Genomic DNA, 14,320 nt, shown 5'->3' with positions numbered 1-14,320 from the left:
CCCTCGGGAGGGGAGGGGAGGGTGGGAGTGGGGAAGGGGGTGTTCAGATGCATTTGGTTATGCTGTCTCACACAAGCAGCCTCTCCCTGACAGGATTCCTCTGTAATAGCAGGCACCTGAGTCACAAGGCCAGTGCATGCCAAGGACTGGGACCTGTCCCAGGGCCACGGGCAGCTCAACGGCACTCACAGCTAGAGTGTGAGCAGGTGACCATGTTCACTCCATCTTTACAGTGTCTGTGGGTGGGGAAGTGGGGTTCACGCCAGGCCCCACAGGGATGGCATGGCACCTGCCGGCGTCACAGGATGGGTGTGAGTTCATGGCAGAGTCTCACACGCCAGCTCCCAGGCTCACGACTGTTGAGACCAGCCTCGCCCATTTGTGGCCAGCCCTGTAACATAGGCTTTTCCTCAACTTGGCCTTTTAGGGCACTGTTGGGGCCCAGGGCCAGAGCGGCGAGTTGGGGGCTAAATCTGATCCCCTCCAGGTCCTAGCCAACTCACAGGGCCTGACATCAGAGCAGATGCTGGTGAATGAACGCCTGGCTGGATGAATGAAGGGACGACCAGAGCCTACTCCCTGCGAACCTTGGGCTACAGCTCTGAGCTTGCAGAAGAGCAGAGCCCATGGGACCCCCAACAGAGGCCCGGCCTGCCCAGCCTGGCACCTGAGGCACTGCCTCTGGGTCGGGTGGGGGGCGGGGCGGCTCCCCAACCACAGAGTACCCCTCCAGCGGTGGGACCAGTAATTTGGGTCTCCGGACCCAGCTGGTGGCAGGGGGCAGGGGACTGTCGCATCCAGGACACAGAGTGACAGGACAAGGGGGCGCGTCCTGGTTTGTTGGGCGTGGGACGGGTCGGCGGCCACGGGACATCCCCTTTGGGTTCCGGTGCCGGGATCTACTCCCCCGGTCTCCCGGAGGGCAGCGACAGCTCACAACTGCCGACTGGACTGAGGAGCCGCAGACCTGACCCAATGTAGCGGGGCAAGCGGGATGCGGTGTCCCGCGAGGTGACTGGGGGCGCGGGAAGGACGCAGGGCGCGCGGAGCCCCTTCTACACGCCCGGGGTCCGGGCGGGTCGCCGAGGTCACTTTGCCTCCGCCCATCTGGTGGGGGGGCTCACCTGGGCCGAGAGATTCCTCCCGCCACCCGCCGCGCGCCCCGTGCCGCGCTCACCTGCGCTGCCCGCCTTAGCCATGTCCCGGGCGGCGGGCTCCGCTGTGCTGCCGGCGCTGCTCGCTCCCGGCCCGGCCCCGGCGCCTTCGGCCGGAGCGGACTCTCCGGGCGCCGCGCCCCGCCCCCGCCCCGCCTGCTCGGCCGCCTCCACCGCAACCGCCGCCGCCTCGCCGCTCCCTCCCGCTCCCTTAAAGGAGCCGAGCGGCGGCCGCGCCCCCTCCGCGCCGCCGGGGAGGGACTGACGACGGAAGGCGCCCGACACCGCCCCCGCGGGCCCGCACCCCCGCCCGAGCCGCGCGGCCACCGCAGCGCGCGGGAGGCACAGCCCACTGACTGCGGCCACTGAGACCACGACCCTCGCGGAAAGACAGACGTAGACAGACTGGGGATTACAGCTCGGAGACGCTAGCCGGTCGGGCAGGGATGGAGATATGGACGGCGAGCCTAGGGCGCAGTGACCCTGAGGCACCGCACCCAAAAGACACACTCCTAGGGCAGAAACACCCTTGGGGGAGAGAGAAAAATTCAAGGAAATCGGAGCTGGCTAGGTAGAGTCCGTGAGGACAGAGTGAGAGAGCAAGGAAGACCAGGACCCAAGAGACAGAGAAACCTAGAACGAAGTCTCGTGAGGGGTCTTCTCCATCAGCTTCCAACTCTAGGGGTGCTGGATGCTTGGATCTGCTCTAGTCTCAAAAGAGAAAAGCGTTTGTCCTTTAGCACTAAAGGACCTGTTAAACCTGCAAACCCCACCTGCCAGGTCACGCTGAGCAGGATTTATGGGGGGGGGGGCTGGCAGAAAGCAGTGTCCCCCTAATACTTTTCTCACAGAAGTGCAGATATTCTAATTAACAGACCTCCTGAGACATTTAAATTTCATTGTTTCTGCCCACTGCAGTCAGGGGATCCACAGGAGATGGTCAGTCATTTCTAGGGGGCCTAGAAGGTAGGAGGATCCTGGAGAGAATAGTCCTCTCCCTAACCCAGTTCCAGGCTAGGCCACTTCCTCCCTGCTGTCGGCTAGAGGGAGGGCTAGGCTCCTCAGAGGACTGCTGTGCCTTCCCCGAAGCCTGGTTTTCTCCCACAGTATGCAGCCAAGCACCCTGGGCCAGCCAGGACTTTAGTGTCCCATCCACTGCCCCATAGAAAGAAAGCACACAAGGGGCCTCCACGGACACGCCCACTTCTGATGCCTCACCTACCAAACCAGGGTTTCCTAGGATCCTCTGTGCAGACCGATGTGCTAGCCACCAGGCTTTGACAAACATTGTCCATCTTAGTTTTACACTATGACTGTCTCACCTCTCAGGAAACCCTTTAGTCCCAAGGACTCCAGAGTGGGACAGCAACACATCCTGTAGACATGGAAGTTGAGAAGCCCCCACACATCCTGTAGACATGGAAGTTGAGAAGCCCCCAAAGTCATGAATTCAAAGCTGTTCACCAGCTCAGGCCACTGGCTACTAGCAGGGAGGGCATGGGTACCCCTTTCCACCTCTAACCCTGGAGCGCTCTCCCGTATTGGAACTGTAGTGCAGTGGTTGTTACAGAGCGAGCAGTCTCTGTGTGGCTTTCTGTGTAAACTTTTGTTAAGTCTGGATGTACCTTCTGGGGTGTACTGCATCATCCCCAGTTTATCCAGGCTAAGAAAATTCACTGTCTTCCATTTTAGGCCTGAGCTCTGTCCCTCTGGGTCTCCTTGTCCTTATGCTTCCCTCAGGCTGTGGGAATTTCAGAGGCTTGGCAGTTTGTACAATGTCTCCATTGGCCACCTGGTTTGTGGGTCCAGAAGTGGTGACAATGGACACCACTGACTACAGAAGACAGAATGAACCTGTCACAGAAGGGACACAGTTGGGCCTAAGTAACACCTCAGGTTGTGGCTCTCAGAAGAAACAGTGACCACAGGCTGACAGCAGTCCTGTTTCCTGGCATAGCACGGGGTGTGTGTGTGTATACATGTGTGTGCATGTGTATGTGTGTACATGTACATATGCATGTGCATGAGTATATGAATACCTGTGTGCACATTCACATGTTCACAGACCCAGGAAAACACATCTGCTTACTGGTGATAGCAGCCCCTAAGACTCTCCTCTGTTGAGTCTGGTCATCCCAAGCCTTAGACTCCTGACCTTGGGAAGGGTGGGCGGACCATACAGGTGAGGTGCTAAGCAGATGAGTACTTGCAAAGCATCTCACCGTCTACCCTCCCCATTCCATAAGCAAGCTACCTGACTCCCCTCTAAGCCTTCCTTGTGACCCCACTGCGTGTGAAGCTCCCCTGAGAGGTGGGCATGAAATCCAGAAAGGCTTACACAGCCTGGCCTCTCAGGCAGTTTCTGAGAGCAGCTTTGGCCCTGCTTTCAGTCAGAGCAGACACATCGGGACTCAAGGCCGTTAGATTAGCTGGTGGGAGTTAACTTCCTGTATCAGAAGAGTCGTCCTTAATTGAAGAAAAGAATAACTAGCAATTTGCAGCAGCTGACCTCACTGCCTGGTGGAGGGAGGAGCTGGAGCCTGTGCTGTCTCCTAGGCCTCCAGCTCCTAATGGGCGAGTGACTGTGTCTGGGCTTCCTTCTCTGGGTTCACAGTGCTCCTGCCATCATAATGGCCAGCCGCTCTCCAGTCAGCCCAGGCAAATATTAAACCTGGATAACTGGGGAAAGGGGACAGGGGCCAGACTAGGCTCGAGCACAGATGTGGTCCAAAGGTAGAGCTCCTGGTAGGTGGGCAGGGAGACCTGGTGTCAGGATGGTTCCTCCACTAGCCAGACCCCAGGCATGACTACTAGTTCCAGAGAAATGGTATTCAAGCCTTCGGAACAATTAGCAAGAGCTGGGAGCCAACATGACCACAAGGAAAGCCAGGCAGGCTGGGTCCAGCTCATTTTCTTCCTGGACTTGGTTGTTAAGGCTGATAGAGTTGGGCATTACCACACCATCTGGGCTTGGCCACAGCATCTGCTCAACTCTGCAATGGCAACTCTGGAGAACAACACAGTGAGGGAGTCTGACAAGACTATCCATGATGTGTCTCTGTCACCCTGTAATGACTCTAGTGGATTGGTGGGTGGCCTTGGGGCCCATCATGCCTGTTAGCAAAAGTATACCTGACCAGGGAGCAGGGGACCATGTGCCAGGTCCATGGTGACTCGCAATGACCTTTGCAGCTGAGACTCTGAGCCACAGCCAAGATGAGACGAGCAAGGATGGGCGAGCATCTCTGAGGCCTGGTACCCTTTCTCCACATCTCTCCCAAGCTCCCAGCTTGTGTTGCCACTTGGAAGTTTCCACAGCCCCGTTTCTCATCTCTCCCACTGACCTTCCTTGCCACTAACACATCATTGCCCTTGGCAGCTCCTTGCCTTTGGAGGTCTTCTGGCTGGCTTTCGCCCTTGTCAGCTTCTCTTTACTACTCCCCATTCTTTCAGATAGATCCCTCAATTGCCGTCCATGCCTGTGGGGACCGCCTCAGTCACAGAACAGCTCCAGATGGAGTTGTTCTTAGAGACTCCTGGGACAGCTCAGGGAGTAGCCAGCCTGTTCTCATCCCCATCTCTTCACTCTAGGCTGCCCTAGTTCTGCCTGGAGTCCGGAACACGGTGTCGTGCATCCTATCCTTGTGTCCTTCCTTCCTCTCCTTCCTGGCAGCTCCGACTTATATACTCTTGTGTGTCCACCTTCATCCCGAGAAGGATAGAACCATGCCTGTGCCAATTTCCATGGTGTGGGCCATCTCCCTAGTTATGTGGGCATCCCTGGCCTTACCCTCAAGGCAGATGCTGTAAGGAAGGCCTTGTGGCACCCAGGGGATCCTGAAGAAGCAGAAAGATTCCTTTGATGTCAACGCTGAGATCCTGGTGTTCGAGGGCTGCAGGCAAGACAGACCCCTACCTCATAGAGAGGCCAAACACACTTTCTGACTGAGTCTTCCTTCACACTCTTCTCACTAGAGTGGGCTGCAGACCCTAGAAGCTACATGCACACTTTGTGTGTCCAAAGGATGCTGGGACAACCTGCTGAGTCTGTTGAACTGGCCAAATGTGGCCACCATCCTAAGAGTTAAGGATGGCTGGAAAGAAATGAGGAGGAACGAAGGAAGAAGGAAGAAAGAGAAAGGGAAGATGGATCTGTTGAGCTGAATCTTGTCAGATTTTTAAGTGTGTGTGTGTGTGTGTGTGTGTGTGTGTGTGTGTGTGTGTGTATGCGTGCGTGTGAAACCAGAAGACCCAGGTTAGGGTCCCAGCATTCACACAGTGGCTCCCAACTAGAACACCAGTTCCAGTGAACCTGATGCCTCTTTTGATCTTTGTGAGCACCATGAATACACATAGTGCACATACACTTGTGCAAGCAAGCCACTCAGCCTCATGAAATAAAGAGTGTAAAACACTTCACATAAATATCCTTTATTGTCCTGGATGTGCCGCACACACCAGGGCGAGCATACGCAGGCAGTTCTCTCCTTCCAACACCATGTGGGGTTCCAGGAGCAAACGGAGGTCACCCAGCTTACCCAGCAAGCATCCAGTAATGGACGACCCATCTCACCTGTGCTCTGTCAGGTTTCGACTTCAGGAACTGCGATTTGTTTTCCATATCAGTGGTCTTCCATCTTACTGAGTGGATGGTGTTGATCAATAAGATTTGGGAGAGGGGGTTGGGGATTTAGCTCAGCGGTAGAGCGCTTGCCTAGCGACCGCAAGGCCCTGGGTTCGGTCCCCAGCTCTGAAAAAAAGAAAAAAAAAAAAAGATTTGGGAGAGGAGGTCTCCTAAACAAGAGGGTGTCCAGGGAGACAGGGGAGGTGGGTGGAGGGTGGTGGTGGTGGTGGAGGGATGCAGCAGCATAAACTGAAGGATGGTAAGGAGAGCGTTTACAGCTGTCCAGTTGGCTGTCCCAGGACCCCCTCTTCCCTGTGTATGAAATGACACCCACAGTTTTACCCCTCATGTTTTTGTGCAGGTGGGCCTCCGTTTTGCATTTGTTTAAGGTCCAGATGTTAAAATTGGCCCCAGGCAAGTCCTGTTGTTTTCCAATTATATCTGGTGCTGGGTAAAAATCTAAAAGTCCCAGCAGCATTGGCTTTCAACTCTGTACTCCTGGAAGAGCCCAGCAGCACAGTGCTGGGACCAGCACATCTAGGTGCTCTGACATCCCACTTCCCCCAGGCCTGCCTCAACACACGCACACGCACACGCACACGCACACGCATCACTTATTTATTATGGATTCCAGAATGCACAAAATCAAACGTAGTTGTAGATGATAAGGTACTGACGAGACAATTCATAAATGGTGAGGGGGAGGAGCTTACTAATCCGGCACCATCAGCCCAGGTGGAATTCACTATCAGATAGATTGTGTAGCCGATAGGGCGTTATCAGCATGTATTATGCTATCTACACATCCTGTGGCTCTGGTCCACCTGCCTCAGGTAGGGCTTGCCTCTCTGGAGCTGCTGCTCTGGGTCCCTCCATTGTGTCTAGCTCTTCCTGTTCTTGTCAAGGACAGGGGCACAAAGAGTGGAAGAACCCAGGGGACTATGGAGGCCCAGCGAACTGTCAGCCATTTTGTTTTTGCCCACGACGAGCATGGTTGGGTAGAATGAGGTCTATTGTGCTCTCAGGCTGCCTGGCATCTCCAACTGGTCTGGGCACCCTCTTTTACTTACCTCCAAATCCCCGTCTACATCCTGAGGAGCCTCTCTGAAGTGTGCATGTTTTCTAGTCTAACTTGAAAAGCTTTCCCCATATATATGCATGCAGAGACACTATACAACCAAGCCTTAAGACAGTACACAGACAGTGGGCCATGGTGGCACATGCCTCTAACCCCAGCTCTGCAGAGTCAGAGGGTTCCAGGCCAACCAGCACTGTACAGTGAGACCCTCTCTCAAAAAACAATAACAACCCCAAAAAACAAAAACAAAGAAAGAAAAAAGATATCTTACAGGGCTACCTCTTACTTACCGTCTGTCTCTTGCTTCTACTTTTAATACAGTTTTAGTTAGCGTATGTGAACATGTACACGCTTGCGTGCTACGATCAACGTGTGGAGGTCAGAAGACACGTTTCCGGAGTTGATTCTCTCCCTCCATAAATGCACAAATGGAAATCACTGGCAGAGTGCTTGGCTAGCATGTGTGAAGGCCCAGGGTGTGAATCCACAGGTAGAGGCAGGAGGATTGAAAGTTCAAGGTCGTCGTCCACTACCTGTTAAGTTCAAGGCCAGCTTGAGATTCCTAAGATTCTGACTCTGGATAAAACTAAGGCAAAACCAAGCATGAACTTTAGGCTGGGTGTGGGGTATGTGGCAGAGCCCTGGTCTGGTGTGTGGAGATAGAGAAGAGAGAGAGCACAAAAGCTTGTGGGGGAAGAAATCCCTTCACCTGCGCGGAGACTGTCCCGCCTCCCTGACTGCCAGCTGGGATGCTCTTGGCTGTGTTTGCTCTACAGTCTACTGTAACAACACATTTTTATGTAATAAAAACAGTAAGAGTAACAGGTGTCTGTGGGTAAAGAGATCGTGTTTTAGGAGTGCCGTTACCTCTTTTAATTTTTATAACAAGAAGTGAGATAGGCATTCGGACCATGCTCGTTTTAGAGATAAGAAAATCAACACTCGGAGAGGTTCGACATCTTTCCGGATACCCCAGAGCTTGTGCTAAGTGTCAAAGCAAGAAAGCAAACCCAAAGCTTCCAATGCTTCCTTTGCTTTTAACACAGAAGAGAAGACGACAGAGGACAGCGGACTAATGAGATGGCTCAGCACAGAAACACGTTTGCAGCACGCTTACACGAACCCGAGTTCAGTCCTCAAAATACGAATGGAAAGTTGCCCTCTGATCTCTACACCTGTGACATACCCACACAGACACACGCACACACACACACACACACACACACACACACACACACACACACACACACACACACACACACACTACAGAAAGCCGAGAAGCCAGGGCTCTGCCACCAATTCTGCTGCAGCCCCGGCTGTTCACCAGCCCGCTGCATCTGTGTGCTTCTCTGCCTGTGCTTGCTGCCAGCCCACTGGTCCCACAGGGTTCTCAGAACCTTGGCAGCTCCGGTACAATCCTGCGGTTTTCTGAATCCCCCAGGGAGGTGCCCTGGCAGGTAGAGGCTCTGAGTCAGCAGGATTCTCTGGAGCACAGATGTGAGTGCCTTTGTCTGGGCAGAGGCCTCCCAGGGCTCTCAATGCAACTGCCAAGCTGGTCTCCCAGGCAGATCTCCCGGGCTGCAGGGCTATCTATTCATATTGCAATTTGAATGCTTCTGGTCAGAATGACTAAAAGGCTGAATTTTACAAGGGTTTTGAAAGTGAATTGACTCCACTTATTAAAGATATACTAGATTACATGCCGAGGCAAAGGATACCCCAGGGACTTCTGGTATCACGGAGATGGAACACCCCTTTCCCAGCCGCTCTGCAGGCGGTGGGAGACGTTTCGCCAAGCAGGTGCCAATTAAACTGCAGGCTGAAGGATCATAGCCCATCAAGGAAGCGTCTTGGCCCAGAAAGGCTGCTGGGGAATAAAAACGTGGTTCTAGAAATCCCTGCAGGTCGTTTTATATAGATCTGTCTCTAAGGGCAGGAAGCAAGGCTAAAAGGAAAGTGCTCACGGGCTCTTCAGGTTTTTGTCACAGGATTTACGAGGGACCCAGAGAGGGGAGGCTCAGAGCACCTGGTGATTGACTCGCATGCAGGCAGGGAGGCCTGCTTCACACTGATGAGGGAGCTGACTGGTTAGATAGCCCAACTCTGCCCACAGTAGCTTACCTCAGCCCAGTGTGCCCAGCACGATGGTTGAGCAAGCTGAGTATTAAGTGACTGAAACCGATACAAGGCTGAGGCTGGGGAGTCAGCTCTGCCAGTAAAGTGCATGGGGACCCGGGTTCTAGTCCTCAGCTTCATCGATGCACAGCAGCACCAAGCAGGCAGAGAGGGGAAGTTCAGTGCAGATGGCCAACTGATGAGCTCCTGGCAGGGCTGGGGTGGGGTGGGGGTTGGGGGACACTGAGAAGATTGCTCAGCAGGGAAAGTTCTGGCTGTGAGAACGTGAGGACTCCTCTTCAGATTCTCAGCACCCATGTAGGGTGTTACAGGACTGTCTATAATCCCAGCATGCGAGAGGCAAAAACAGGACCCTCTGAGTGAGCCAGCCTAGCTGAATCAGAGAGCTCCGTGTTCAATTAAGAGACTCAATATATAAGGGGGAGAGTGGTTGGGGAAGATACTAAAAGTTCGCCTTAGTCCTCCCCATGCACAAGCATGTGCACCCCACACGTGTAAATATACATGTATATAACACACACAGCAGAGAAACAATTGAGGAAGCTTCTCCTCAATTGAGGTTAACCTGACATTAACCTCGATGGCCTCCATGAATACACACTTACATACCTGTATGCATACAGGCATACGAACATGCACACATACAAACATGCACCCTCGATTAGGGCAGTAGTGATGCCATAGTAACTGAGAGAAGAAGAAGATCCTAGCTCACACCTTCCCATGAATCTGTAGGAGCCAGCCCTAGCTGATGTTGATATTTCTGATGTTTCTGTCTATGTCTGTCTGTTTGTGTCATCTCTCCCTCCCTCCTTTCTTCCTTCTCTATCCCCAAGAAGTTTATTTTCCAGCTCCTGCTGCCAGGAGAAGCCTCGTGTGTGTACCAGTGCCCAGGCTGCCTGGCTTGTGGCAGTCACAGGTGGTCAGATGACACATGTGCCCCCTATTGGAAGGAAAACTCTCAGGCCCCCAGGAGTCCAAAGGAGCTGCCAGGGTCTCACAGAGAGTAAAAGGAAGCCCCAAAGACTGGCTTAGAAAGTAGGGACTGAGGCAGATTGAGAGGACCAGGAGCTACGAGCATTGCAGCCATTTTTCTCTGAAGGAAGATGTTGGCCAGAGAGCACCTCTGCTCACCATACCAGACCAGTGAAAGCATCCGAAAGCCCGTGGCTCAGAAAGCAACATCATTTTCGCATTGCTCATTCAGGCCAGGCCTGGTTGGTCAGTGCTAGACTGGATGAGTACCCACAGGATGGGGACCTGGAAATGTGGGCGCTATAAAGAGGGAGAAGGGGGTTGGGGATTTAGCTCAGTGGTAGAGCGCTTGCCTAGGAAGCGCAAGGCCCTGGGTTTGATCCCCAGCTCCGAAAAAAGAAAAAAAAAAAAAAAAAAAAAAAAAAAAAAAAAAAAAAAGGGAGAAGGAGTACCACTATGACCATTCAAACTGTGATGGGGGCTAGCACCATAAATTCCAAACAGAAGACACTGTGCGGAGGTTCATTGTATAGACCCAACGATTTCCCAAGCCCTGCCTAAATAAAGGTTGCAGGAAGCTTCAGGAAATGCAGCTGCCCCTGCCTTGTAGCAGGTCATGTGAGTTGAGCCAGGTACTCTGAGCCTGCAGTAGGCACTCAGCAGCGCCCTCTGCAGGAAGGAGTCTAGTGCATCTCCAGGAAACTGCTGCCAAGTGGTCTAGGTCTCCAGTGTCTAGCACCTGTCACCCTAGCTGGACCAGCAAAGGGACTTTGGATATCATGTTGCAGTCGCTCCAAGCTGTGAAGTTTTTAATATTAGGGCATTGTAACAGTTCCTCTTTGGGGAATAAAAGCATCTAGGATTTTCAGAGTCAAGCTGTGTGAAGTAGAACTTAATCATAAGCCTTCGGCTAAGATCCTGTGGACCTCAACTGGGAAGTAGATTTTTCCTTTCCCTTCCCCCTTCCCCGCCCTGTTCTCCTGTTAGTGAAAGCACTATAAATTCCTGGGGTGTGGGCATGAAGTGGTTTTGGTTTTGTGCATGGAGAGTAAGCAATAGCTAACCAGTCAGAGGAAACACTTGTGAGGCAAAGGAACCAACCACAATCTGTGAAGAAGGCTGGCAGTCTACACACACACACACACACACACACACACACACACACACACACACACACACACCACTTTCTCTGACTTCCCGGGAATCCTGCCCCACTCTGGGACTTTTGTTCTCACGTGCAGACAAGAGGATAGTCTATTTCCTCTGCCTCTGGGTAGGATAGGTGCACAGGACATGCACAAATAACTTCAGACTGTTGAAGGGGTGGGGCCAAGACTTGGATCATTGCTTCTTGGGTGCACAACCTGGGGCTTGGCGTATTTGGACCTAGGGTCCTGGGTTTTGTGTACATGTATACGTGCATGCAAGGCCACATAGACTTGTATATGTATATATAAAGGAACACATGTGAATTCACATTGTTTATGCATTTTTGCCTGTTTTTGAACATTGCCATCCAACCAGGGCTTTGCATGTTGTGATGGCTATTCCTGGTTGTCAACTTGACTACATCTGGAAGGAACTACAGTCCAGAAATGGAGGGCTCACCTGTGATCCAGATCCTGAGGCTGGAAGACAGAGGCTTCTGACCCAGATCATGACATGGGAGGACACATATTGATCCAGCTCTTGATGAATAGTAGTAGCCATGAAAAGTTCAGGCCCAGGCAAGGTAGTACACACCTTTAATCCCAAGAGACTGAGGCAGGCAGATCTCTGAGTTCAAGACCAGCCTGGGACAGAGCAAGTTCCAAATCCAGGTGTGGTGGCACATTTAACCTGTGCTGTTCCTTCTACAGGAGGCCTACACATAAGGACATTGGAAGAAGGAAGATTCACTCTTCTCCAGACCAGTTTGCACTTACTTGCCAGCACATCTGTTGGAACCCACGTCTTCAGGATTCTAGCCAATCCAGAAGCCCAGCTGAAGCAACCAGCCTCGTGGGACTGAGCAACTACTAGGTTCTTGGACTTCCCGTTCACAGCTGCCCATTGTTGGGTTAGTTGGACTGCAGCCTGTAAGTCATCACAACAAATTCCCTTAATACATAGGGACGTTCCGTAAGTCCTGCACCTCTAGAGAACCTGACTAATACACATGTATAGGTAATGGCTCTTGTTACTGCTGAGGTCTACCTCATCCCCCTTACTTCTGAGACAGAGTCTCTCTGAGTTGTCCAGACTGGCTATGACCTCAGTGTTGCCTGAGTCTCCTTGCCCTGTGCTCCTTATGTCTTAGCCTCCCTATGTAGCTGGGATTACAGGTGTTGATCCACCTCAGGCTTGATCAGGTTTTAAGGAACCTTGACATTTCAGATTAGCAGTAACCCCTGCTTCAGTCCCTTTGTTCAGATGGATATAGTCCCTTTAGTCTGCATGGGGAATCTGGGACTTGCTCCTGACTACAGCTGTGAACATGTACCAGTTAATTAAAAGCTTTTGGGGAAACTCTCTGGCCAGCAACCTATCTCCCAGGCTCACGTGGCCTATGTCACACAGAGGTCATAAGACAAGACAGAATCACTCCCCTTTGGGTATTGGGCCCCAGCTCAGAATGGAAGGAGGACCTGACACATTGACAGAGATAGCTCAGGTCTTGAAGCCCTGAACCATTCACACAAAACCCTGGCCGTCCAGGTGGATCCACGTGTTTTTGGTAGCACATATGCTTGGAATTTCTGAAAGCAAATGCTAGCCAAAGAGCTTTCTAACTGGGTGACAGAGTCTGGAGGACTGGGAGGAGATCGGGCAAGTCATAGACTTGCCAAGACTCCTCCATCACACAGAGCAGATGCACCAGCCGAAGAATTAGCGGGCTATGCCTGCAGGGGCTTGTGGGGAAACTCCTGGCAAGCCTGACCTGCCCCTGACGTGGCCATTCAGCCGTCAGTATCCACCCCTCTCCAACGACTTTCCACAGTTCCCATTGTTCTCAACCCGTTTTCCCATTCACTCTAACAGCCGAGCGCCTGCAGACTCTTTCCGTGTTTATTGTAAGGCTGGAGTGTGAGCCGGGTTTGGTTTCACAGGGACTGATTAACGCAGATGGAGCACTTGGCAAGGGCCTGGGGCTCCCATAGACTCCCCCATTTAGACACGGACTAAAGATTAGAGAGCTGGAGGGCAATCTAGGGCAAACCATGCTTTCAAGGGAAGGGAGGGACTAGGGGCGGAGGAAGCTGCCTACTGGCTCAAGGGCATCTTCTAGAAGTTGGATGAAATTCCTTGCCAGGAGGGGAAAAAATGAATAAGGCGGAGACCATCGCTGCACCTAATAATACCCAGTCAGCATCCTCAGGCCATGTGGCTCTCCTGGTGTGAAGGGGTCTCGCTCCGGAAGCCCTCCAGCACCCATGCTGTCTGAACAATGTTCTGTGTCCATATTCGTGTCGACCTTCCCACGAGCCCCGACGTCAAATGCTGCCTTCTCCAGGAAGACTATTCCAACGCTGTCCTCACTCCGTAGAAATGCATCCCTCCTTTTCTCCCCTTTGCCTCAGCTCTGTTTTCATTCTGCCTGCTTTTGTGTTTCTATATACACAGTGAACTTTAACATCAGTGAAAGTGGCAGTTTGTTACTACCTCATCTGAAAACAATGGTGTGTTTGTTTTGCTTCTATGTTGGGAACTGAACCTCAGGTCCTTGGTGTGCCAAGTGCCAGTTTTACAACCTCTACCAGGGAGCTAGTGTGCTTCTTTAATGTTAACTGGCTGTTTTTGCTTGGCCAACATCAATTCCTTCTATCTCAGAGAACAGGGTTTCCGTTTCCCCCCAGGTGTAATCCATATTTAGTTGTTGTTGTTGGTTTTTTTTTGGGTTTTTTTTTTTTTTACACTGGTGTTTTGACCACATGTATATCTGTGTTGGGGGTTCAGATCCCCTGGAATAGGAGTTACAGACAGTTGTGAGCTGCCATGTGGTTGCTGGGATTTGAACTCAGGACCTCTGGAAGAGCAGTCAGTGTCCTTAACCACTGAGCCATCTCTCCAGCATCATTTTTAATCTTTTTTTTTTTTTTTTTCTGAGACAGGGTTTCTTTCTTTGTGTAGCCCTGGCTGTCCTGGAACACTCTCTGTAGCTCAGGCTGGCCTCAAACTCACAGAGATCCACCTATCTCTGCCTTCCCTGTGCTTGGATTAAAGGTATACACCACCACTGCCTGGCACAATCCATACTATTGAGATGACGGTAAGCCATTCTCTGACAGGTGTCTCTGACCTGACCAATCAGAGCAGAGGGATTACATGGAAATGTGTCTTATTACTGGAAGTGGCCAATGCCAGTGAGGTAGC

General features: G+C 52.2%; 1 protein-coding gene across 1 annotated transcript in view; it reads right to left on the bottom strand.

Moving 5' to 3' along the window:
• Nucleotides 1-1,383, bottom strand: part of Pitpnm3 (PITPNM family member 3) — an 87,982-nt gene extending 86,599 nt beyond the window's left edge. The window contains exon 1 of the mRNA XM_032911768.1: nucleotides 1,178-1,383. Coding sequence (XP_032767659.1) covers nucleotides 1,178-1,199 — 22 coding nt within the window. The 5' untranslated portion in view covers nucleotides 1,200-1,383. The remainder of the gene's footprint in view (nucleotides 1-1,177) is intronic.
• Between the last annotated feature and the right edge of the window lie 12,937 nt (nucleotides 1,384-14,320).

The sequence above is a fragment of the Rattus rattus genome, chromosome 9 (assembly GCF_011064425.1).
Source record: "Rattus rattus isolate New Zealand chromosome 9, Rrattus_CSIRO_v1, whole genome shotgun sequence".
Classification (NCBI taxonomy): Eukaryota; Metazoa; Chordata; class Mammalia; order Rodentia; family Muridae; genus Rattus; species Rattus rattus.
The sequence above is the reverse complement of the archived record's forward strand: the minus strand, read 5'-3'. Positions and strand labels throughout refer to the sequence as shown.